The 21,912-nt window shown below is 63.2% G+C and overlaps 2 protein-coding genes across 4 annotated transcripts; one reads left to right on the top strand and one right to left on the bottom strand.

Annotated features, from left to right (window-relative positions):
• Positions 1-1,174: 1,174 nt before the first annotated feature.
• FBXL16 (F-box and leucine rich repeat protein 16) lies at positions 1,175-12,841 on the bottom strand. Of its 3 annotated transcripts, XM_045784579.2 has the most exons (7): positions 12,532-12,838; positions 11,214-11,353; positions 5,343-6,001; positions 4,177-4,685; positions 3,724-3,808; positions 3,318-3,381; positions 1,175-3,116 (listed from the first exon to the last, which is right to left on the bottom strand). In XM_045784579.2, the coding sequence occupies exons 2-7, from the start codon at positions 11,320-11,322 to the stop codon at positions 2,968-2,970; spliced, it is 1,575 nt and encodes a 524-aa protein (XP_045640535.1). In that variant the 5' UTR covers positions 11,323-11,353; positions 12,532-12,838; the 3' UTR covers positions 1,175-2,967. The 3 variants fall into 3 exon arrangements, with proteins under 3 accessions (XP_045640535.1, XP_087710157.1, XP_045640536.1); XM_087854031.1 differs by having other exon boundaries at positions 1,175-3,381; positions 12,532-12,841; XM_045784580.2 differs by lacking the exon at positions 11,214-11,353.
• A 2,638-nt stretch (positions 12,842-15,479) lies between these two features.
• METRN (meteorin, glial cell differentiation regulator) lies at positions 15,480-20,856 on the top strand. The gene is given in 9 exon segments (XM_087865827.1): positions 15,480-15,615; positions 18,904-19,017; positions 19,204-19,272; positions 19,275-19,463; positions 19,466-19,507; positions 19,510-19,600; positions 20,597-20,685; positions 20,688-20,801; positions 20,804-20,856. Coding segments are annotated over 9 exon segments (897 nt in total).
• Positions 20,857-21,912: the final 1,056 nt, after the last annotated feature.

Genomic DNA, 21,912 nt, shown 5'->3' with positions numbered 1-21,912 from the left:
AGCGGGAGCCCACACCAAACACGTTCCGGATCAGGGAGCTGAGCTGGTGGAAGCGGCGGTCGAGGCGCTGCCCTGGGCTCGCCCGATTCCGCCTTTGCCTTGGTCTTGACCACCGTGTTTCAGTGCGAGTGTCCGCCTCTCCCCCAGCAAGTCCAGCCAGCCCTAACGAGTCCCGAATCCCTCCCCCGGACGGCAACCCCGCGCAGCCGCCGGGTGCCGCTCCGTGGCCGCGGTCCGCACCGCAAGCCGCCGGCGCCGACCTCTCCTGGCGCGCTCGGAGCCGAGCCGGCTGCGTCTGCCGTGGCTACGCGCTCGCTCCTCCGCACGCTTCGGGCCTCAGCTCGAGACTCAGGCTTCCCGAGGTCTTGCCTGGCCTTCGCGGCCAGCTCGTGGCCTCCGCAGTCACTGTCGCCTCCACGGCGCTTGTCGGAACGGGTTCCTTTGTTTCCCGCTCGGTGTCTGTCGCGCGCACGCGTCACCCCCCGCAGGCCGGGGTCGTGCCTGTCTCGGTCTCCACCAACTTCGGGGCCCGGCAGAACCTGCCCCTTCACACGACCCGTGCGATCGAATGACCCTCTCTGAGCCTCGCTTCCCTGGTTTTGAGTCCTGTTCTGTCCTTGCTGCGCTGTCTGATTTTAGGACATCCCTGCCCTCCCTTGATTAAGCTCCGTTACTGAGGCACCGAACAGGGCTCATTTATGCCCTTCTGGCGGGGTGGACTAGATCCTAGATTTTTTTTGTCTTTAATTAAAGATTTTATTACTTTTTTTGAGTGAGAGAGCGCGGGCATGAGTGGGGGGAGGGGCAAGCAGACTCCATGCAGAGCAGGGAGCCCGATGGGGGGGCTCGATCCCAGGACCCTGAGACCATGACCTGAGCCAAAGTCAGACGAGCCACCCAGGTGCCCTAAGATCCTGGATATTTTGAAGGTAATATTATATGTAATGACTTCAGCACCATTCACTTCCCCCATAAGCGGTGGAAGGTTAGAGACCTTCTGTGTTGGTCACTGCTGTGTTTCCGGCCTGGTAGGTGGCATGGGGCCTGTACGTGTTGAAAGAACCAGTAAGTCTGATGAGTCAAGAGGTGCCCAAGAACCCAGAGCCTTGGGCCGCCCAGAGCAGATACACCTTCCCCTGCCATGGTCTGATGACCTGAAAACAACTCAGACACGTGTTTTTACAACTTTTTTAATATATATTTTTATAAACAGGTCACGTGATAAAATAGCACAAGAAACACTTACCAAATATAAGGTTATATCTTCCGCATATACAGGAGAATGAGGTCGTTATGTACAATAAGAAAATGATTTTAGGGGTTGGTTGGTTTTGTTTGTTTTCCTCTCTCCCCTTAATTTTTCCTCCTACAGTCGTTGGAAATATCACAGCTTCAGTTGTATTAATACTTTGGACGAATGGGCAGCTGCCTCCTCCCCACGAGGGAGCTGTGAAGAGGAGGGGCTGAAGACACTGGCTCCTGACCACCTCAGCCCCGGAGCCTCCTGCGGGCGCTCCAGGACAGGGAAATCTTTGGGCTGTTGAACTCTTTCTCTGCTTCAACAGCATCTCTCGCTCGCTCGTGCGCTCTCGCTCTCTCGCTCTCTCGCTCTCTCTCTCACTCTCTGGCTCTCTGGAAACTGGTTACTTTCTTCCAACCAGATGGGGGGCGTCCCAAGATTGGGTGTGGGCACTGTACTTCCTGGGGCTCCAGGTTGGGATAGGAAGGGGTCCCAGCCCCCTCCTCAGCAATTGCCAAGATGTGCCAGCATCCCCCCAGGACTCGCATGTGTCTTAGGATTGGACAGAACTTGGCCAGAGCCCATTTGGGCAGGCAGAGTTTTGGGAAGCTGGGGAGGGGAGGGGGGCAGCTAGAAAGGAGCCCTCCCTCCTCTGGATGCTGAGGGTGTGCTGGCCACTTGTAAGACGGGACTTGCTGGCTGGCGCTGATCCTGAGCCTTGGCTGGGGCCCACGTGTCCAGCTCCCACCTGACAGAGACCCGCCCAGGATACAGTGTGGCACTGAAGAGGCTGGGCTCCGCTGGCTACAGGGGCTGTAGTGTGGGGTCCACTCGGGATTACGTGCAAGGCCTGCTGGGCCTGAGGGTTGCTCCAGCTTGTGGTCTCTCAAGGTGGTTGTGTCCCTCCCCCCCCCCCCCCCGCCCCCGGGGCTGAGGTCAGCTACAGCTGGCTCCCTTAATGTTGATTATAGCAAGATCGTGGTCAGCCAGTCTGTCCCTCCCTCAAACACAGTTCTTCCCTAGCCTGGCCCAAGGACCTGTAGGCCTGCAGGTGGGGGTGGGGCGAGCAGGGGGCTGCCTCATACAGCGGCAAGGAAAAGGGGAGGTCTCTTGGGTCAGGCTGGCATGAGGTGGGGCAAGAGCGGGTGGGACTTGGGCTCCTTGGCGGGCCATGGCTTTGGCGGTGGCCTGTTCCCCCTCGCACCCCTCCGAGGGCTCCAGGCGCGGTGCAGTGGAAGATGCGGGAAGCCCTTGGGGCTCTTCTGGCCCCTGTGTCCTGGGGGACCCAGCTCCCCTCAATCCCTCTGGGCCCTGCCCGAGATGGGGGGACAGCGGGGAGACAGAGCGGGGTGCGGCGGGGAAGGCGGTAAGGGCAGCCGTCGGGAGAGCTTGAAGCGCCCCCTAGGACCGAGCCCCGCGCCCCCACCCCCCCAGCGGGTGGACGAAAGATGGAGGCGGCTGTGGTGCGGTGGAGGGCGGGCGTGCAGTGCGGGCACGAGGGGCATGCACAGAGTCCCCAAATGTGCGTGCGTGCGTGGGGCTGGGCCCGCCCGCCGCCCCTCCCGGCCAGGGCGGGGCCAGGAGGGGCGCGGGGCGGGGCTTTCACTGGGTTCGCCCTGCCTTCCGCGCCCGGCCGCGGGCGCGAGGCTCCCCTGAGGGCAGGGCCGGGAGAAGGCGTCCCCGCCCCGAGCGTGGCGGCTTCCTGCGCCGGGGCGGGGAGGCCCGCGCTACTCGATGACGAGACAGCGGGGCAGGTGCTGCGAGAAGTACTTGAAGAGCTCGGGGGTGGCCCCGGGGCAGTTGGTCAGCTCCAGCTCCTCCAGCTCCTGCAGCTGCACCAGGCCCGACAGCCCCGTGGTGGTCAGCAGCGGGCAGCCTGCAGCGGGCGGGAGGCGGGGCGGCGGCTGAGCGCGCGGCACGAGGGCACCGCCAGGGCCGGGGCCGGGCTGGGCGGGGCGCGCCCGGCGTCTCCGTCTGGACCTGGGACCCCGGGACTCACAGGTATGGATCAGCGCGAGGAGCCCGGCAGGGCTGGCGGAGTCGGAGTAGGTGGGGGTGGGGTGGGGTGGGGTCTCACCTGCCAGAGACAAGAGACGCAAACTCCTCATGGCCAGGAGGTGCTTCAGCCCGAAGTCCTGCACCTGGGAGGGAGGGAGGGCCGAATTAAGGACCTCCGCTCGCGCCCTGGGGAGGCCCACTGCTGGGGTCAGGCCTTAGCCCTGGAGCTGCTGGAGGGGCGGGGGGCGGGGCTCGAAACGGGGGTGTCCCGGCTTCCCGAGGAGCCAGGAGGCAGCTGGGGAGTGGCAGTGAGGACCCCGGGGAGTTCCTAAGCCCCACCTACGTCGCCCGCTGGGTGTGGAGGGATCCCACACTTCCTCACAGGACCTGAGGGGGCCGGGAGCAGGTCAGCGGACTGTCTGGGCGGGGGCTTTCCCTGGGTCCCCCACTCCCCAGTCTTCGGAGGCAGGCGGGGAGGGCCGTACCTGGCAGCACCATCGCAGGTAGAGGCTGCGGAGGGACGACATGGTGGACAAATAGCTGAGGCCAGTATCCGTGATGCGTACGCACCTGTGGGGGCAACAGAGGGGCGCTGCCCACCTCCAGAACACCCGGCCCCGCCCATCAGCTCCGACCCCTTCCTCCTTTTCCCAGGGCGTCCCCTCCTGCCCTTAGGATGGCTCCTCCCTTTGCACAGCCTACCCCCAGCCAGGTCCCGCTCCTTACCCTGGTGCTTGGAGTCACAGTCCACTCTAGGTCCCTAGCTTACGAGCGCCCGCCCGTCAACCCACTCCCCAGGGCGCCGCGGCACCGCTCCAGCTACAGGTCTACAGGTCTGTCCATTAATCTAGGCTCCCTGCTTAGAAGGTCTCGCGGCCTTGCCCCGCCCCGCCCCGGTCCTGCCCTCCAACTGTCCCGTGGGTGGGGGACGCGCGCACCTGTCCAGCACCAGCTCCTCCAGGCGGTGCAGGTCGCAGGCCACGTACTCGAGCGCCATGTCGGTGATGCGCGGGCACCACGAAAGGTCAAGGCTGCGCAGCTTGCGCAGGTTTTCGGCCACGAGCTCGACACCGTCGTCCGTGACCTTGGAGCAGCCGGAGAGGCTGAGTGCGGTGAGGTTGGGCAGGCTGTGCACCACGTTGACCACGCCGTGGTTGGTGATCTCCCAGCAGGAGAGCAGGCGCAGCGTGTGCGTGCTGTGGCCCTGGCGGGCTGTGAAGTAGGCCAGCGCCGTGTCCGTCACGTGGTAGGCCTGCAAGCTCAGCTCGGCCAGGTTGGGCAGCAGCTGCGAGATGGCGGCAATGGCGTCGTCGGCCACGTTGATGCAGTCGCTGACGCTCAGCGAGGTGATGCGAGCGCTCAGGCTGGACCACAGTCCTGCCTCGGTGAAGTCGTTGCAGCCCGACAGCTCCAGGCGCACGACGCCCTGCATCTGCTCCAGCATCACCTGCGGGTGGGCAGGGGGCAGGGCGTGGTGAGGGTGGCAGGAGCCCACTGAGGGGCAGGAAGCAGGGCTGTCGAATGTGGGCGTGCGTAAGACATGCATCAAGCTGCGCCGTGACACGTGCACTTCATGACGTGTTTGTCACATCACAGCCACATTCTAAGAGGCAGAGCACAGGGGACCTGGGAGCTCAGGGCCTCACCAGAGCAGGTGCTGGGGAGCAGTCGGTGTGCGTGATTTGAGGGCTAGAGTCCTGGCCCTGGGGAAGGGGCTGCCTGCACAGCAGCTCCTCCGACCTGTGTGCCCGCTCCCCTGCAGCACCCCCCCCACCCAAGGCTGGCCTCACAGAGGCACTGAGCTTAGAAGAGCCTCCCGTTTGCTTGCTTTGATGTTGCTGTCTTGAAATTCTTAATCATCTTTGAACAAGGGCCTTGAATTTTTCATTTTGGTCTGGATCCCCCAAATTACGTGACCAGTCCTGCTTCCCCTCACCCCAGAGCCATGATCCTCAGAGCACCGGCGCTTCCCTCAGCTGCTTTGCTCCTTGTATGCCCAAGTTCCCTCTGGGGGCACCCCCCCAACACACACACCAGCTCAGTGGCAGCTGCTGGGCCCTGCCCACCCCATCCCTGTCCCTTCCAGGCCAACGGTGGGGCGCACCTCCAGGCCGGCATCCGTGATGGTGGAGCGCTTGAGGCTCATGGCCTTGACACCCTTCTTAGAGAGGGCGTAGTTGTCGATAAACTCACAGATGTCCAGGTCGGAGACGCCAACCAGGCAGAAGCCCTCAAAGCCACGTGCAGCGAAGCCCTGCAGGTTCACAAACTCCTTCTCGCCACCAGGCAGCACATTGTAGAGCTCCTTGGCGTGCAGCACAGGTGTGAGGCCTGCCCAGAATTTGGGCTGGTAGAGCACACGCCGCCAGGCCTTGCACACTTGAGCCAGCACACACTTCTCACAGGCTGAGAAGTACCAGAAGAGGCCATTGAGGATCTTTTCATCTGTGGCCAGCGGTGGCCGCTCCACTGGGGGCCCGGGAACTGGGGCTGAGGCTGGTCCACCAAGGGGGAGCCCCGCTGGGGGGCACAGGCCCCCAGCCAGGGCAGCCCGTGGCAGTGGGGCAGCCAGGCTGGGCGGTGGGAGGGTGGGTGGGGGAGGTGGCTGGCAGGGGCGGTTCTTGGCAGCTGGTGTGCCCTTGGTGATACTGGCTGCACCCAGGCCGTTGGGCTGGCCTGGCAGCTTCACCAGGCCATTGCGAGGCAAGCATGGAGGCTTGGGGTCGCCGTCCACGCCCGGGCTCGACATCTTCCTTGCTCGATCTGCGGACAGGGTCCAGGAGGGGGTAATGAGTCGCTGCGGGAACAGAGCTGGGCTCCCCATCCCAGGGCATCTCCTCCCATGGCATTCCCAGGACCACCCCCAAAGAAAGGCTCTGAATCTAAGCCACTCCTTCCCTGACTGTGAGCAGCAACAGAAGATCAGGGCTGCTCATGACCTGACACTCCCTGAGCCCCTGCTATGTGCACTGAGCTCAACTTGGACTCACAGATGTTTCTGACACCTAGGTACTATGTCCATTTTAGAGATGAGAAAAGAGAGGCAGGCAGAGACAGACACTTGCTCGTGACTGCTCCCTTTACCTTTACTACTCCGTCAGTGCCTGCCAGGCCTACCTCTCCTGGGCTGGGACTGGAAAACTGAGGGAGATGGTTTGGGGTGGTCTCTGGCTCCTCCACTATGGGGTGCCATCATGGCTCTCTGGAGTGGTTCCAGTAGCCTGTCTAAGACTCACACACCAGCCCCTGAGAATCTCAGTGGTACTGGAGATTGGTTCATAATCTACACAAAGAAAGGGCAGAGCTTACTACATACGATGCCAGCACAGTGAGCCCTGGACACATACTGTCTCTTTAATCCTCCATCCAACCCATTGACGATGCTGCTATGATGACTGTGCCCATTGTACAGATGAGGAAAACAAAGCAGCATGAACTGTTCGCCCAAGGTCACAGTGAATGGGGGAGCCAAGGCTTGTACCAGAGCTGGCTGTGGAAGCCTATTTGTAGGGAGTTCCTCCCAAGGTGGGACTGAACCCCCCCCCCAGCTCCCCCTCTCAGGCCTCTGAGGCTGTGAATGGGTGGCAGATGGCTTTGAGTGCAGACAGCCCTGGAGAGAGGGACAGCGGAACCCTCACAGTGCCACCTTCTGCTGCACGTTCCAGATCTTCTCCTGCCCACTCCCACTCCAGACATCCAGCGGAAAGGCAATGCACCCAGGGGCTCCGGCACATAGGCTCTGGGGTCACACACCCTGGCTCTGTGGCCTCAGTGAGCCACTTCCTTTCTCTGAGCCTCCTTTTTCCTTACTTTGAAGCCTGAGAAGGGATGATCCATCCCCACAGGACAACATGTGGAAAGGGCTAAGCATAGTGCATGGCTCACAGTGAGCATTTGGAAAGTGGCACGAAGGCTGCTTCTGACCCCCATGACCCGCCTTCAGGGAAGGGCTCAGGAGCCATTGGAAGGGAGGGAAGTGGGCTGCCCTGCCCTGCTCTACCCAGCATCATGCCCCCCACTGGCTTCCAAGCCCTGGACAGGACAACCCTTGCTGGCATTCCATATCTGGGGAGGTGGTGCAGACCTAGGCTGGGACCTGGGGTCCACTGGCACACATGGCCCTCATGGCTGCCAACCAGCTTTGGGTCCAAAGGCCTTCCTACCCTGGCAGCCATGAGTCCCCAAGCTGGCAATCCACATCGGGCTGGGCCTCCTCAGGGGAGGCTCCCCACTTTGGCTGTCCTCTTACTGCAGCTCATGACCACATAGTAGCAGCCTCACACTGCTGAATACCCACTGGGATAATCATGGGTTCCAGCCTCATGGCAGCCGTGTGTGTGTGTGTGTGTGTGTGTGTGTGTGTGTTGGGGGGAACCCCTGTTAACCCGACTTTCAGATTGGGAACCGGAAGCTCCAAGGAGTTAGTTTTCCCACGGTGGTGGATAGGGGGGTAGTCTGACATGAGGGCTGCCCCAGGTCTCTTAAAACTAGTATGTGAGAAGGAAACCACCGTGGGAACAGCAGTGCCTCATGGAGGGACAGGAGGAAGTCCACGACTGGTCCCCACTCCAGGGATGAGGGGAGAGGCTGTCCTGTGGACTCCCTCCTGTGGGCTGTGCTGGGTTCAGAGAGGCAGCCCCAGCCCGAATACGTTCTGTGTCCCCGGGACGGGGCGCCATGATTTCAGGGCTCGGGGCGCACCGCCCACCCAGCCTCTGCCGCTTCCCGCAGACCAGGCGTCGCGAGCTCGGCCCCGGAGCGCAGCACCATGGACAGCGCCCCTCCAGCCGTCCTGCGCGTGCTCGGAGTCCAGGTCCGGGCGGTCTCCAGCGCGGACGGCGGCTGGTGGGGGCGGGGTGGGGGCCGGCCCCGGCAAACACAGCTCAGCAGGGAGAGGCCCTGCAGGCGACGGGGCGGGGCGAGAAGCCGCCCGCTCCGCTAAGATCCGGAGGAGGCGGCGGAGGCGGCACCAGGGGAGAAATAACTCCAGAGCAGTGCCGATTTAGGTTAAAGATGCTCCCAGCCATGGGTGTGCACGTGGAGTGCCTGAGTTGGTGGGGGATGCACGTGGATGCCCCGGGCATCTGCGGGGCTCTTTACCCCCACCCCACCGGAGCTCACATTTGCACACGCCCACAGTCCCATCCCCACGCTTCAGGCCTCAGGGTGGAGCTGGTGAAAACAAGCCAGCCGGTGGAGAGAGCCCACGGGAGGGAGGGGCCAGGCGGAGGATGGCCTCAGCCTGGGGGGTGTCCGAGGCCTGGGTGCCCTTTATCCCACACCCACATGCCTGGCTTGCCGGTCCGCCAGCTTTTCTTCTGGGCCCCGGATTGGAGCAGGCAGCCCAGCTCCTCCCTGACCTTGTCCATGGTCCTGCTGGGCTCCAGCTGCACACCCCAGCCTCACTGAGAATCCCTTGCTCCGTGGCTCAAAACTGGAAATAGCCACACCTTGGCCCAGGGGTCAGAGCTTTAGGAGAGAACTGAGCTTGCGGTCAGAGATGGGTCTTCCTGTCAGTTAGGCAATATGGCTGGGGCGGGGACGAGTGCCCCTCTGCCTCGTCCCACCCAGCCAGCCAGATGGGCTGTGAGACCCCAACACTTTTGGTACTTGCTACTGCCCCCACTGCACCCATGAGGCTCAGACCTGCCTGGAGTTTCTTGTTGGGATGGGGTAGGGGCAGCTGCCAATCTGATGCGGACTGCCTCCTCTTTTGGAAATAAGCACCAGGAGCTAACGCTAGGAAAAGAGGCGTTTTTAAAAGGTGGCCAAACTTGCACTATTCTCAGCCTCAGCCCCTGGTGTGTTGTGCCTCTGTGTGGAGCGGAATTCTGGAGGAGGTCCTCCTGGGATAGGCTGCGGGGGCTCAAGTCTCCTGGGAGGACTCCAGAACTTGGTGGCTTCCAGGCTGACAGTCTGCAGATGTCCATGCTGAGGCTTTGAGAGGAGCTGCCTCTTTTGCCATCGAGTCACTGGGCCCCGAGACCTAGCGTGTCGACCTTACAGGTTCACCTCTGGCTCCTCCCCAGCCTTGACCCTACAGTCCAGCCAGACCTCCTGTTCTGTATTCCTCCTCTCCTCTCCCTCTTTGCCTGGGCACATGCTGGTCCCCCGGCTTGTTCAGGAGGCCTCCCTGCTTCTTAACCCTGCCAGCTCCTTATCCTCCAGCCCTCAGTGTGACTGCCACCCCTGTCTCCCACTGTGGGACTCCCCAGCACCGAAAAAAGCATCCCCAGGGTCTCAGTCATTACTGTCAAGCCATCTATCTCTTCCTTTGGCTAGGGACTTCTTGAAGACAGGTAGCACCATGGCTGAATGGCCTCTGAATGCTTGCTGAATGAATGAATGGATGAATGAATGAATGAATGAGGAATGGCAGTCATGCAGAAAGGGGTATGGCTGCCAGGTGTCCAGAAGGCTTGGTGGAGGACAGGCCAGATTAAGAAGAGGGCAGGTGGATGGTGGTGGTGGGGGGGTGTAGCTCAGTTTGTTAATCCTGGCTGTGACAGAGGCCGGTGTCCACAGTGAGGGCGGGAGGTCACTGGGGTTGGGTTGGTGCCACAGTCTCTGAAAAGGCTTCCAAGAACCTAGGGTTTGGGGTGGGCCTTGCAATTATTCAGAGCCTTGGGAAGAGGATGGCTTACACCTCCTTTTTGGCTGAGTCCCTACTTTGGGAGTTGCATGGTAAGGAGGCTGGCTGCCCATCCCCCCTAATCTGGCCAGATCCAAGGAGGGGACAGGAGCCACCAGAAGGGAGGGAGGAGCTGGTCCTGCCCTGCGCTTGCCAGTGCCACTCCCCTATTGCTGGTCCAAGCCCTTCACACACTTCCTGACCACAAGTAGGGAAAGGGAGGGTTGGGGACTGAATTTTCAGAAGTTGCACAGAGCTGGAATTTGATCCCAGGACTCCAAAGACCAGACTAGGCACTGAGGAGCACAGGGCAACACTGGGCCCTTCCCTCCTTTCTGTACCCTGTTCTGTTCCTGCACTCCCCTGTGTCCCCCAAGCCTGGGACCATGAGCTGGTGGTCTCTCCCAGCACTGTCTCTGTCGTGCCCCTGCTCTCACTCCAGAGGCTGCAAGCTGCATGCCCACCCCAGGACACTTTTTGGACTGCTCATGCCTAGGAAACCCCCCACTCCTCGTGGCTCCCATCTCAGAGATCTCTTCCTTCATCTCTGATGCTCTGTCTGACACAGCTTGCCCGGAGTTCTGGAGGGGTCTGGCCCCAGTAGGACCTGCACTGACCGTTTCTCCATGCCCGGTGAGGGCCGTAGAGCTGGGCAGGGCGTGGGTAGCCAGAGAAATTCACATCAGGTTGATCTGCAGTGACAGCCCCAGGGACGGGGGTTGCACCCGGGCGTAGCTTGGGACGGGGGACACAGCGCGGGCTGACAAACTCCATGACAAGCCCCGTGACTCAGGCACATTCACATCCCTGCCACTTTGCACATGAGCCAGCAGAATGCTCCCTTCCCGCCCCCAGCTCAGAGAGTCTTGTGGGGTGCAGGCTGCCCCACCCCTGCACCAGGGGCTCCTGGAAGGGAGCACGTGGCCTCAAAAGAGACCAGAACTGGCGCTTCATCAGCCCAAGTCCCAGCCACGTGGGACGGGGCACTTTGGGGAATGGGCTTGGGCTCCAAGCACCATCTTGGCTCTTCTCCTCTGAAGGCTCTGAGCTCCCCAGACCCCGGCCCCAGTGCCTAGACTGGGGGCATCTAGTGTCTGCGTCTTTGGGTGGCTGCCTCAAACCCTCGCCCTCTTCCTGGCCAGTGAGGCGGTGTGGCCCAAGCCCACCCTCTGTGGCTGGTCTGGCTGAGGCCACTCCTTGTCCGTCGGTGGGGGAGGTGCTACACCACCCCCTTAGCCCGCAGAGCCTTCCTTCACTGCCACCTCCACTCTTCCCCTCTGAGACCCAGCAGTGAGCACCCACGTGTGACGAGATGGGGCTGCAGGCAGCCGAGCAGGGCCCCACCTGGGGGTGAGATGTCTCCCTGGCTCTCAGCAGTACACGCTTCCTGGGCCCAGGCCAGTAGTCTTGAGGGTCCCCGGTCCCCCGACCGCAGGGCTACTTGTTTTCTCATTCCACTGGGAGACAGGACTCACTGAAGTGCTCTAGAAGTGGACATGAACTGGAGGGGAGCACCTGCCCAGTGAGCCCGCCCAGCATTACAGGTGCAGAGAGGCCTGCCTGGCCCAAGTAAGAGGTGGCTGAGGACAAGGGGAGCCGAGGAGTGGAGACGGCAGGCAGTTGAGTCCCGGGGTCCCCTGGGACCCAAACAGGCCACCCTGCATGGCCCAGGTTTATGACAGGGGTTTGGATATCCCTCGTCCCCACAGCTCCTGGTCCAGCCCTATGGCCACCTCCTGCCAGGCCAACAAGCCTCCATCAGGCCTTGGCCCTCGCAGGGTCTCAGCCCAGGCCTCTGTTCAAAGGGGTTGGCTGAAAGAAGGGGCCTGGGAGGTGGCGGGTAGCAGGAGGGGACTGACCAAGTGGGCAGGTGAAGCGGCATCTGCCATCTGCTCTCTCTTTGGAGGGAAGGCTTCCTGTGCAGAGGCCGGGAGGGGCTAGAGGAGTGGCCACTGGGCCATGGGCTCCCTGAGGCTCCAACATCTAGGCCTTCTTCCCTCGTGGGATGATGGGTGGGGGCTCTCTTCCCCCCAAATCCCAGGAGGCCAGACCCCTCCCCAGCAAGCCTCAGGGTGCCCAGTTCCCCTTCTGAGGCCCTCCAACCTTGGCCAAGGCCCAGCCCTCCTCCAGAACCAGGCACATGGCCAGCCTCCTCCTTTCCTCTCACCCCTGCTGTGGCAGCTCCACACAGGCCCAGGTGTCCAGGGCAGACTAGCCCCCGGCCACGCATCCACAGGGCTCCTCCTGGAGTGTAATTGTATCTAGCACCTGTCTCATAGGCCCAGGGGCTCATGGTGTTGGGGGGCGGGGGGGAGCTCAGAGCTCAAAGGAAGTCCAGGGCCTCACCCAACCTGGTGGGCTGGGGGCCTGCAATTCTGCGTCCCCAGGGCTCTGGTCAGGTGGCACCGGCCCAAAGCCCTTGTCCAGTTGCTGTGGGGAGCATGCTTCAACCAGGCGGCGCTGGGATCAGGATCTGTGGGAGGGCCTGTCGGGGACAGAAACCCAGTGGCCTCGGCCTGGGAAGGGGCTGCGCCTGTGTGAGACCCCGGGGGTGGTGGCAGCCCTCTCCGAAGCCCCCTCCCCAATCCTCATTGTGGCGGCCGCGATGGCGTGGCCTGGCGCCTTCCCCGCCCCGCAACCTGGCCCGGTGCACACACCTTACCTCGGCCCGGGCACCTGGCTCATGCCACGCTGTCCGCCCGGCGTCTTCTCGTCATGGGGAGCCCGGCATGGGCGCTGGCGAAGCGGGGATGCGGCCGAGGTGCTGGCCTGGCCGGCAGGGCCCTGCCGCGCCCCGCGCCCCGGCCTGGCCGGCCCCCTCGGCCGCGCCCGGAGAGGCGCTCCCCGGTGGGAAAGGATCGGCTGCCCCGAGCCTCCCACCGGGGAGGCTGAGGCAGTGCCCAGATAAATAAGGCCGCTTTGCAGGGAGCCGGGCGGGCGCCTCCTCCCTCCCCTCGCCCTCCTCCCCGCGCTCCTCCGCGGCCGCCGGCGGCGCCGCGCGCGCCCCCCCGCCCGGCTCTACGCGCCGCGCCCTCGCGCGCTCCCGGCGCCGGGAGCCAATCCGGTTGGCGAGCCCGGGCGGGGGCGCCGAGGATGCCGAGCCCCGCCCCGCCCGCCGCGCCCTGCCGCGCGCACCGCGCGCTCCCGCCGCGGGGCCCACGGGCACGCGCCGGCCCGGCAGCACACCCCCCGCCCCCCTCGCCGCGGGCGCCCGCACAACAACAAACCCGCGCGCACGGCGGGGCGGGGCGGGCAGGGCGCGCGGCCGGAGAGCTGGCCAGGGGAGAGCCCTGCCTGCGCCCAGCAGTGGGGTCCCGGAATCCTGCGGGGGAAGAGGACTCGAGCTCTTTGGGGCCGGCGACTGGCCCGGGGGTGCGCGGCGGCTCCGCGCGTCCCGACCCTTCGGTGCCACCTGCGGGGGCGAGGACGGGCTAACCCTCACCCTCCGAGCCCTTCGTGGCCCTCCCATCTCCAGCTCACCTGCTGGCTGCCAGGCCCAGAAACCCCCCTCAGTGCCCCCTTCCCCGCAGAGCCGAGGAACAAGTAAACCACCAGATCATTTCAGAGAGTGACAAGTGCAATGGAAGTTCAAGAGGGCCACGGGATGGTGACCTTGGGAGGGTGGTGGTGGTGTGGCTTCGGAGCACAGGACTCTTGACAGGAGACCCCAGAGAGAGAGGATGGGCGGAGTTATGCAGGACAGAGTGTGCACAGGTCTCTAGGTTTTGCAGTCTTGAGCCTGGTGAGTTTCGTCTGGAATGCCCTGGAGGCAGGTGGTCGTGGCCACGTTGCAGAGACCAGGCTGGGAGAGGGGCCGGGGTGGGGTGTGGAGGGAGGGTGTGCAGGACTGTCTCCTGGCGACTGGAGATGCCAGGACTCCCAGCAGGCTCAGAGTGGAGAATGGAGGCTAATGGTACCCATCCTGGGGTCCCCTGGGAGCAGAGACTGTGGAGGGATCAGGTGTGGGAGAACAGAGAGGGGTCTTCACATTAGGGAAAGAGCCTTAAGGAAGCCCTCGAGAGAAATGAAAACAGCTGGTGTTTGCAGCATTTTGATGGGAAACAGGACCCAGTGGGGCTGGCGTGAGGTGGGGGCAGCTGAAGGGGAGGAGCCACGCTGGCTGGACCCTGGCTGTTTGGGAGCTGTGTGCAGGGCACGGGATCCAGCTTGCGGAGGCTGGGGTGAAGGCCGACATCCCGTGCGGAGGGGGCTGAGGAATCACAGTCTTGCCCTAGTGTGGACTCTGGTCAAAGCAGGGAGCTTGGCGTGGGCAGTCAGAATGGGATGTGTGAAGACCTTTGGGGTCACTGGGACAGCGTTGTCCGATTACAGTCACTTCTCGTGTGCAGGTCCAGCAGGCTGGCCTTCCAGGTCAGGCTCCACACATGCGGACCCCGCATGGACGGTGCGTGACCAGTAGGATGCGTCTGCCCCTCGGCAGGGGCCGGGGCCTCAGGGAGAGAGCGAGTCCTGCCCTCAGCAGGAGAAGATTCTGTGCCTTGGAAGAATCTGAGCAAAGAAAACCGGGCACTACGATAGTAGAAGCCCCGAGGACCCGTGGGCTCTGCTCACTTCCCACCTCCGTCACCCCTCCCTGTGCCAGCTGGCTTCTCTCTCTCCGCCACGGCTGATGGGCAGCTCGTGTTCTCCCCACAGTCCAGGGGGATCACTTTACAGTGTAGACACAGCCTCCATGCTCCCAGGGCTCTGTCTGCTCTTCGCTGCGGCCCGAGGAGGCCGGACTGTCCAGCACTGCTGGCCGCAGCTTTGCCGGATACCTGGTCCCTTGCTCTTGGAACTTCGGCCACACAGGCTTTCCTCCAGGGCCAAACCTAGGGCATCACCTCACCCGAAGCACCCCTCACCGGGAGCACTCCTCGTCCTGATGCCTGGACGCGGAGCAGTGTCCCCAGTCCAGACCGCGGGAGCTTTCCAGTCTTTAGTCAGGGGAGGGTGAGGAGCAAAGGCTGTTGGCGCATCCCGCCCTGAGACCCTTCTATGAGAGAGGGAGCCAGTGTCACCTCAGGGGTTGGGGCTGCCCATGATGGGGTCAGGCCTCGTGGCTCCTGAGGACCGAGGCAGCCGCTCTGGACGTCCTGGGGCTCTTCACAGGAGGGTCCTCAAGCCGCTCCTCAGGGGGGCTCTGGGTACATGTGCCCGCAGCCACCTGCATGGCACAAATCCTCCTTTCTGGGGAGGGTCTGCGGCCCAAGGGGGTGCCCCGAAGGTCAGCATGGCACCTAGGACAGCGTAGGTGGTGAGAGCCCCATGCCGGCTTGTAAATGGCCCACGTGAAGCCCCCTGCTACGGAGGCACAGGGCCAGATGGACACTGCAACCCTCTCTGCCTGTGCCCCCTGTGCGGGGTGTCAGCTGTCCTCGCCGCTCAGCTGCCAGCATGGGTGCCCACAGGAGTGAGGACGGGAAAGCCCGGTGGCCGTGGGGACTGGGCGTCAGGGGGTGGGCCCCTTTACTGCCTGCCAGCTTCTGCTCCCAGCCTTTCCTCCGCCCAGGACCGAGGACCGACCCACCAGGGGCAGAGGGGCGGAGCGGCCAGCATGGAGCATGACTCAGGGCCCAGCTGTCACCACGGCAACCCCGTCGCCTAGCAATGGCGGTCTCCCAGGAGCGGCTGTCTCCTAGCAATGGGATATTTTCCTGGGCCCTGGCTGGAGCCTGGCAGTTATTTTTAGCTCAGCTGCAAATCAATCTACAGCTGCATTTTTGGCTCCTCCGGAAGATGCAAGGTGTGTTGGGGGTGGATTTCTTGTCAAAGGGAAGAACACATCCCCACGACAGGAACCCTGCTGCCACGTGTCTCCAGATACAGCATCCATATGTGGGCAAGGCCAGGTTCTGCTGGGGGTGAGGGTCAGGGGAATGCGGTGCAGCTGAAGGGGAACCAGAGGAGTGGGCAGACACGACCACGTCCCTCATGGGGTCTCTGGGCAGCCTGGTCACTCCGGCACCCTGGGACTCCCCAGGCCAAGCTGGGTAGGGACAATCCAGGCCAGTGCTCATGGGCACCCTCGGAGCCCATCACTGCGTGGCCCAGGAGCTGGCAGGCTCCGGCACTCCTGGCATTCCGTTGGGGAACTGTCTCTGCTGTCCCCAGCCCTCAGCCCCACCCCAGGGGTGCAGCACCATGCTCTGGGCCAGCAGGAGCACCGGATTCGGGTGGTCCTGGCTGCAAGGGTCTCGGTGGCCACAGGCTCAGCTGGGGACTCGGGCAGGGCTGGCCTCTGTTTAGGTCACACCCTTCCTTCTCCCTCACTGTTGCTGAAGTGAGAACCGAGGCAGGTCTTATGCAAGTCAAGAAAGACCTTGTCTTCTCTCTTTGGTCCTTCTCACCATTTCAGCCCTGTTCACTGTCCCCTCCAGGCCAAGTCCAAGCTCTCCCATGGGTAATGGTCCTGGGGCTGACCCTGCACTCCTCCCACTGGCCACCTTCCTCGTTCCTGGTCTGCCCCGGGCTCCATCCTGTCCTTGGGACCCTCGCCCTGTTTCTTGGGCCTCAGCCCTTTCCCTGCCCTCATCACCCATCGGATCTGCCCCGCCTTCCTGTTGCCCCCCCCCCCCCCAGTCCTTGAGCAGCCCAGCACCTGCCTTGGTCATGAGTGCTCCTTCCTTATGCCCCCAGTACTGCGGGCTTCCTGGCAGGTGACCTTTGCCATGTGGGGTCACCCCCTGCTGGAGTATGGGGCTCAGCTGGGATGCTGTTCCTTGCCCCAGCATCAGCTGCAGCCCCAGCCAAGAACTGGGTTTTGGGTGGCAATGGAGAGAGGCCCCTTTTGGAGGGTCAGGACCCTGAAGGGTCTGGAGCTGGGGGCCTGTGAAGGAGCCCCCATACTGAGCATAGACACTGGGGGAGTTGCCTGAGGTCCGGGATGTCATCCACTCACCCATTCGCTCACTGGCACACACACTCCTTGCCCGTGTGTTTACTGAGCACCTGCAGTGCGTCCGGTCGCTGCCGACTGGGGCAGGCCTGGCCTTCTGGGCTCCCTGTCCCGTGGGTAGCAGATGTTGGATGGCTAACGCCACCCAGGTGCTTTGTGGGTGGGGGGCAGCACCTGTGAAGACAGGTGGCCCCTGTCTAGGTTTTCTGTGGGTGACGTTTGGCATTATCATGGACCTTGGGCAAGAGGTCTGGGCAGGGGAAGCCTGGTGGTGAGGAGCTGGCTCAGGGCCATGTGTGTGCCCCTTCCGGACCAGGCCACTGGCCAGGAACCCTTCCCTTGCACCCACAGGCACCCACTCATTCTCTGAGAGTTTGGGGGGGCGGTGCGCAGCTGACTCCTCGCACTGCCGCCAGAGGGCGCCTGGAGCCCACCGTCTGCCTGAGACCTGGGCAGGGGCTCTGGCCCTCAGGGCCCGGTCAGAAGGTGGGAAGGGGATGTGTGCCCCCTGCCAGGGCAGCCGTGGTGCGGACCCAAGTGCCCTCTTTCCTCCTCCCACTGCCCAGCACAGGCCCTTTCTACCTCTTGCATCTTTACTTGAGTAAAATATGCATCGTCACCATTTTTAAGTAAGAGCCCCGTGGATAAGCGTTTGGTACATTCCCATCGTCGTGCAGCCGGCCCAACTTTCCACCTGAAACTCTGTCTCCATCACACACCCTCTCCCCAGCCCCTGCCCCAGCCCCTGGTGCCCACCACCTACCGTCCGTCTCTAGGAACTTGACGGGGGCCTCGTAGAAGTGGAATCATAAGGTATTTGTCCTTCTGTGTCTGGCTGTTTGGGCTCAGCACAACTCCTTCAAGGTTCATCCGTGCTGTAGGCGGCGTTTGAATCTCCTTCCTTTTTACGTTTTTTCTTATTTTTTGATAGTTCCTTTTTTTTTTTTTAGACTTTATTTACACAAGAGAGAGCGAGAGCATGAGTGGGGGGAGGGCCAGAGGGAGAGGGAGAAGCAGGCTCCCCGCTGAGCAAGGAGCCCGACACGGGCTCTGTCCCAGGACCCCCAGACCAGGACCTGAGCCAAAGGCAGCCGCTTCACCGACTGAGCCACCCAGGTACTCCTGAATCTCCTTCCTATTTAAGGTGGAATCGTATCCGCTGTTGGACGGACCACATTCTGTGTATCCATTATCTGTCGGTAGACACTGAGGTTGCACCTGCTGCCTTTGGGGTGTTGTGAGGGCTGCGTCTCGCTCTCCTTGCCCAGAGCAAGGGGTCTCTTGTAGCCTGTGGGTGTCTCCCCCCTTCCCCTTGGGGCCACCTCCCTCATCTGTCAGCCATGCCCTTCAGGCTCAGGGGTAGCTGGGGGGCTGGGGTAGGGCGATAGTGGGGTGGTGGGTTCACACCCGTAGGTGGCCGAGAGTCTATGCTGTTTCCTGCAGACCTTGGTTAAAGCTCTCAGAGACCCCACGGGTTGGAGTATGTGGTTGTACTCCTGGCTTTGTGCCTAGGGCCTCTGTGATCTGACCCAGGCGTTTTGCCCTGTTCTGGGCCTTTGCCAGGGCAGTCTGCTCCTCTCCCCTGCCTGGAATTCTCCCCAGTCCCTACCTGGCTGTCTGTTCCCCACCCTCTCTCCTCCTTCCTTGCTACCAGGAAATCTCTGGGCCCCCAAACACTCCCCTCAGCCTCCATGAGTCTTGGCCCCATTTCAGCTTGTTTGGACCTCCTGAGTGCTGATTTTAGGGCTCAGGGCTGTTCTTTGGCTCCTGCTTTTCCATGGTGCCCAGAGGCCTAGCATCTGGCCCCTCATCCCTAGGAATACCGTGCCATCTCTTGGGACGAATCAGCAGAGCCGGGCTGGGGCAGGATGGGGACTGGACACCCAGGGTCCACTCTTGGAAAGGGCCACCTGAGGGGAGCTGCTCTTCCTCCTACCCCCCAGAGAGGTTCCAGTGGGCGTTACTCCCACTCCTATCCCGGCCAAGGTCTCGAGGACAAGGGCGCATAGGGGGATACCGGGGTGGGGGTGAGGGGGGCGAGAGGGCAACGCAGAGCCTGGAGCTCGGCCTCCCGGTGCTGAGCGGGTGGAAGGGTGCGCGCGGCTGGCCGGCTGGCCGGCGCCCCGGGTGCTGCAGCCGCCGCGGCCCGCCCGCGCCCTGGCACCCCTTGCGCTCCGGCCGCGCGCCGCTCGGGCCTCCTGGCCACCGCCACCTGCGCAGGCTCCTCGGAGGACCGCTGCAGCTGGAGCGGCAGGTACGAAGCCCCGGAAGGCCGCGCTCTGGGGCTGTGCTGCCCCTCCATGCCCCCGGGGTCCAGAGAACTAGGTGAACGCAGCTGCGGCTGGCTTCGGGGGAGGGTGCGCCGGGCGGGTTGTGCGCCGGGGGAGGACGCGAGCCGCCTGCCTCAGCGCCTCCCGTCCTGTCCTGTCCCCTGAGGCCTGACCCGGGAGCCGGGCGGCGTGGGGAAGCTGTCGCTGGTCTGTTCAGAGGGCGTGATCCAGTGGCTGTACCGGCCAGGGCGCTGCGCCTGTCCCTGGCGGGCTCCGACTCCCGCACGCGCTCCGGAATCGCCTGCCTGCGCCCCGCGCGGCCCTTCGCAGGCGCGCAAGTCTTCCCGGAGGGGGCGGGCGGCGCCCGGGAGCTGCTGCTGGCCGAGGGTTTGGGCCCATCGAGGGGCCGATGCGTGCGCTGGGGACCCGTGAGCGCAGGGCCCTCTTCCTGCCGGCCACCTCACACCCCGACAGCGCCGCGTGGCCTCCTTCCGCTTTGAAATGCACGAGGACAGGTTTGCAGAACGGCCTCCACAGGCCCACGGTCTTGGTGCTGATGCTGAGTGATGGGCTCGGTGGGGATGCGTCTGTCATCCCCATTGTACAGAGGGAGAAACCGAGCCATGACTGTGAAGTGGGTTGTTAAAGGTCACACAGCTAGTGAGCACAGGTGGAAGAGACAGAAAGAGGGTGGGCAATCCCTCAGGGTTCAACTTCGGGAAAAGGCTGGCAGGACTCTTGGTCCTTGAGAGGTCGGGGTTGGGGGATGACGGGGGGACAGAATCAAAGCCTCCAGCCAAAGCCGTCCAGGTCTCCTTGACCCATCAGTGACCTCCCTCCCTTCCCCCAGTCCAGTACAACAAAAGTCCTGTGTGTGCCTGGTCACCATGGAGACACGGCCTTGTCTCCCAGGCCCAGCTCTTTAATTTCGTAGCACGTGGAACCTGACCCCACAGGGGAAGGGGGTCTTTCTGTTCTGCCCCAGGTCCTAGGCCAGAGACCCCAAAGCTCACGACAGCCTCCTGCCACCCACCTGGGTTGGGCTGGTGTCTTTGGGCCCAAGGAGGCAGCTCTGGGAATCCATAGGGGTCACCGCATGCCGGTGTGCACCTGTTAAGATGGGTGTCTGAGATGTGCCCCCCGGACACCCACTTCCGGTGTGTGAGCCCTCATGCCTGCACGCTGGGCACAGCCCCTACTCCTATGTCTGTGCATGCATGAGTGTGCAAGGGTCAGGTGCCCACAGGCTCCCTCGGGTCCCCAGTTGCTGTCAGGCCCCGAGGGGAGGGTCTGGTGGCCTGCCCTTTCCCTCCTGCCTCCACCTGGGGGGAGGCCTAGAGTGGTCCAGGAGAGGGCAGGACCTACACTCACCGTCTCCCCTTCATGCCAGCTGCCTGCAGGTCCCTGCAGTGACGTTAAGCTCCTGCTGACGGCGCCATCTCTGGTGAGCATCTCCGCCATGGGGGGAGCCTGGGGTCCTCCCTGCCCTGCGTGCCACTGGCCAGCGTGTCTCCCCACAGTGAACAAGGGAACCATCCACAGGGTTGCCTGTGACACAGAGCTGTGGGAGCGTGTTACTGTGTCCTCCGGCAGACACTGCCGCTGTTCTGGGTGGGGGCGTCGGGGGGCCGGGTGCAGGCTTCCATTCACATCCTGCTCACTGTGGCGTCCGGGCAGCCCCCAGCACCGTCCTCTTCATGGGCTGGAGCCACTTTGGTGAGGCCCGGCTGGGCTGTGCACCTCACTTCCAGGACTTCAGCCGTGCTGTGCTGCTGCCCTCGCCAACCACCTCGGCCCCTGGGAGGTGGCCCTGGACTGAGGGGCCTGGGAGAGGGCACTGAGGTGGGGGGCTGATCGAGGGTAGTGGGAAGGGGTTGCCTCCAGGCGGGACCCGCTGTTTCCAAGGTAAGAGCGATAACCCATAAGAACGCCGATTTCCTCGGCCGCGCAGACAGAAGGTCCATGCCTGAACTGGCCCCTCCGTCATCTGAGCCCCCCCAGCCCTGAGGACTGCCCCGATTTCTGCTTCAGAGTGGGACACTGAGGCTCAGGGCCGTGGTGCCTGGTCTAAGGCCACCCAGCTCGCGAGTGGGAGAGTGGGCCCAGCCCATGCCTCGGGGAGGAGCTGCTGCTTGGCTTGCGGGGAAACGGGGACCCTCCCCTCCACGTGAGCCTCCGCGCCGCTGCTCACACCTTGAATGCCAGGTCTTCTGTAACTCAGTGGAAGTGGAAAAGGGCTGTAACTCCCAAGGTCTGAGGTGGGCGGGGTCCCTGGGGGGGGCAGACACTGCTCCTAGCCTGTGAGGGAACGGGGTGCCATTGGGCAGGGTGCTGGACTTCTTGCTGTAGTGCGCTGGGAGCCCAGCAGTCATCCTGGTCCCACCCCACCCTCCGGGAAGAATGGGCCCCTCTGTCCGGAGGGCCCTGAGATGTGCAGAGCATCCCGACATGGCTCAAAGCCTCCGGGGAGTGGGATCTCCCCCGTCGGGTTGGGCATGTTGCCCATTTCTGGAGGGGCAGGGCCATATAATGGGGTCTCTAAGGACCGATTCCCGCCACTGGCCCTATTGTTGCTGCCTCCACCGTCCTCCTCAGCCTCAGACACACAAATGGCCAGTGCAGTTTGGGACAAAGCCCGGGACCCTGAGGCTGAATGCCCCTGGGGTGGGGGGGCACGCTGACTCTGCTCACCCCAACCCCCCAATTCCCAAGAGAGCCGAAGCTCAGGTTGTAGTGGGGGGATGCGTGGGCTGATGGGCTGAGCCCTAGAAGCAGCTTCCCATCCTTACCGGTCAGTCTACCCTGAGGAAGGGGCTGACGGTGAGGGTGGAGGCCAGAGGCTGTGTCATCTGTCAGGCAGGAATTGAGGTTAGGA

Source organism: Ursus americanus, chromosome 2 (assembly GCF_024610735.1).
Source record: "Ursus americanus isolate L20-20 chromosome 2, mUrsAme1.1.p, whole genome shotgun sequence".
Taxonomy (NCBI): domain Eukaryota; kingdom Metazoa; phylum Chordata; class Mammalia; order Carnivora; family Ursidae; genus Ursus; species Ursus americanus.
Note: the sequence above shows the minus strand (reverse complement) of the source record. Positions and strands in the feature narration are given on the sequence as shown.

Coding starts and splice junctions, on each gene's coding strand:
- FBXL16 (XM_087854031.1), bottom strand. CDS start 11,322: ATGAGAAAACAAGTAGCCCTGCGGTCGGGGGACCGGGGACCCTCAAGA. Junction 6,002..11,213: donor GGGAGACATCTCACCCCCAG/GTGGGGCCCTGC, acceptor CCCTGTCCGCAG/ATCGAGCAAGGAAGATGTCG. Junction 4,686..5,342: donor TCACGGATGCCGGCCTGGAG/GTGCGCCCCACC, acceptor GCCCACCCGCAG/GTGATGCTGGAGCAGATGCA.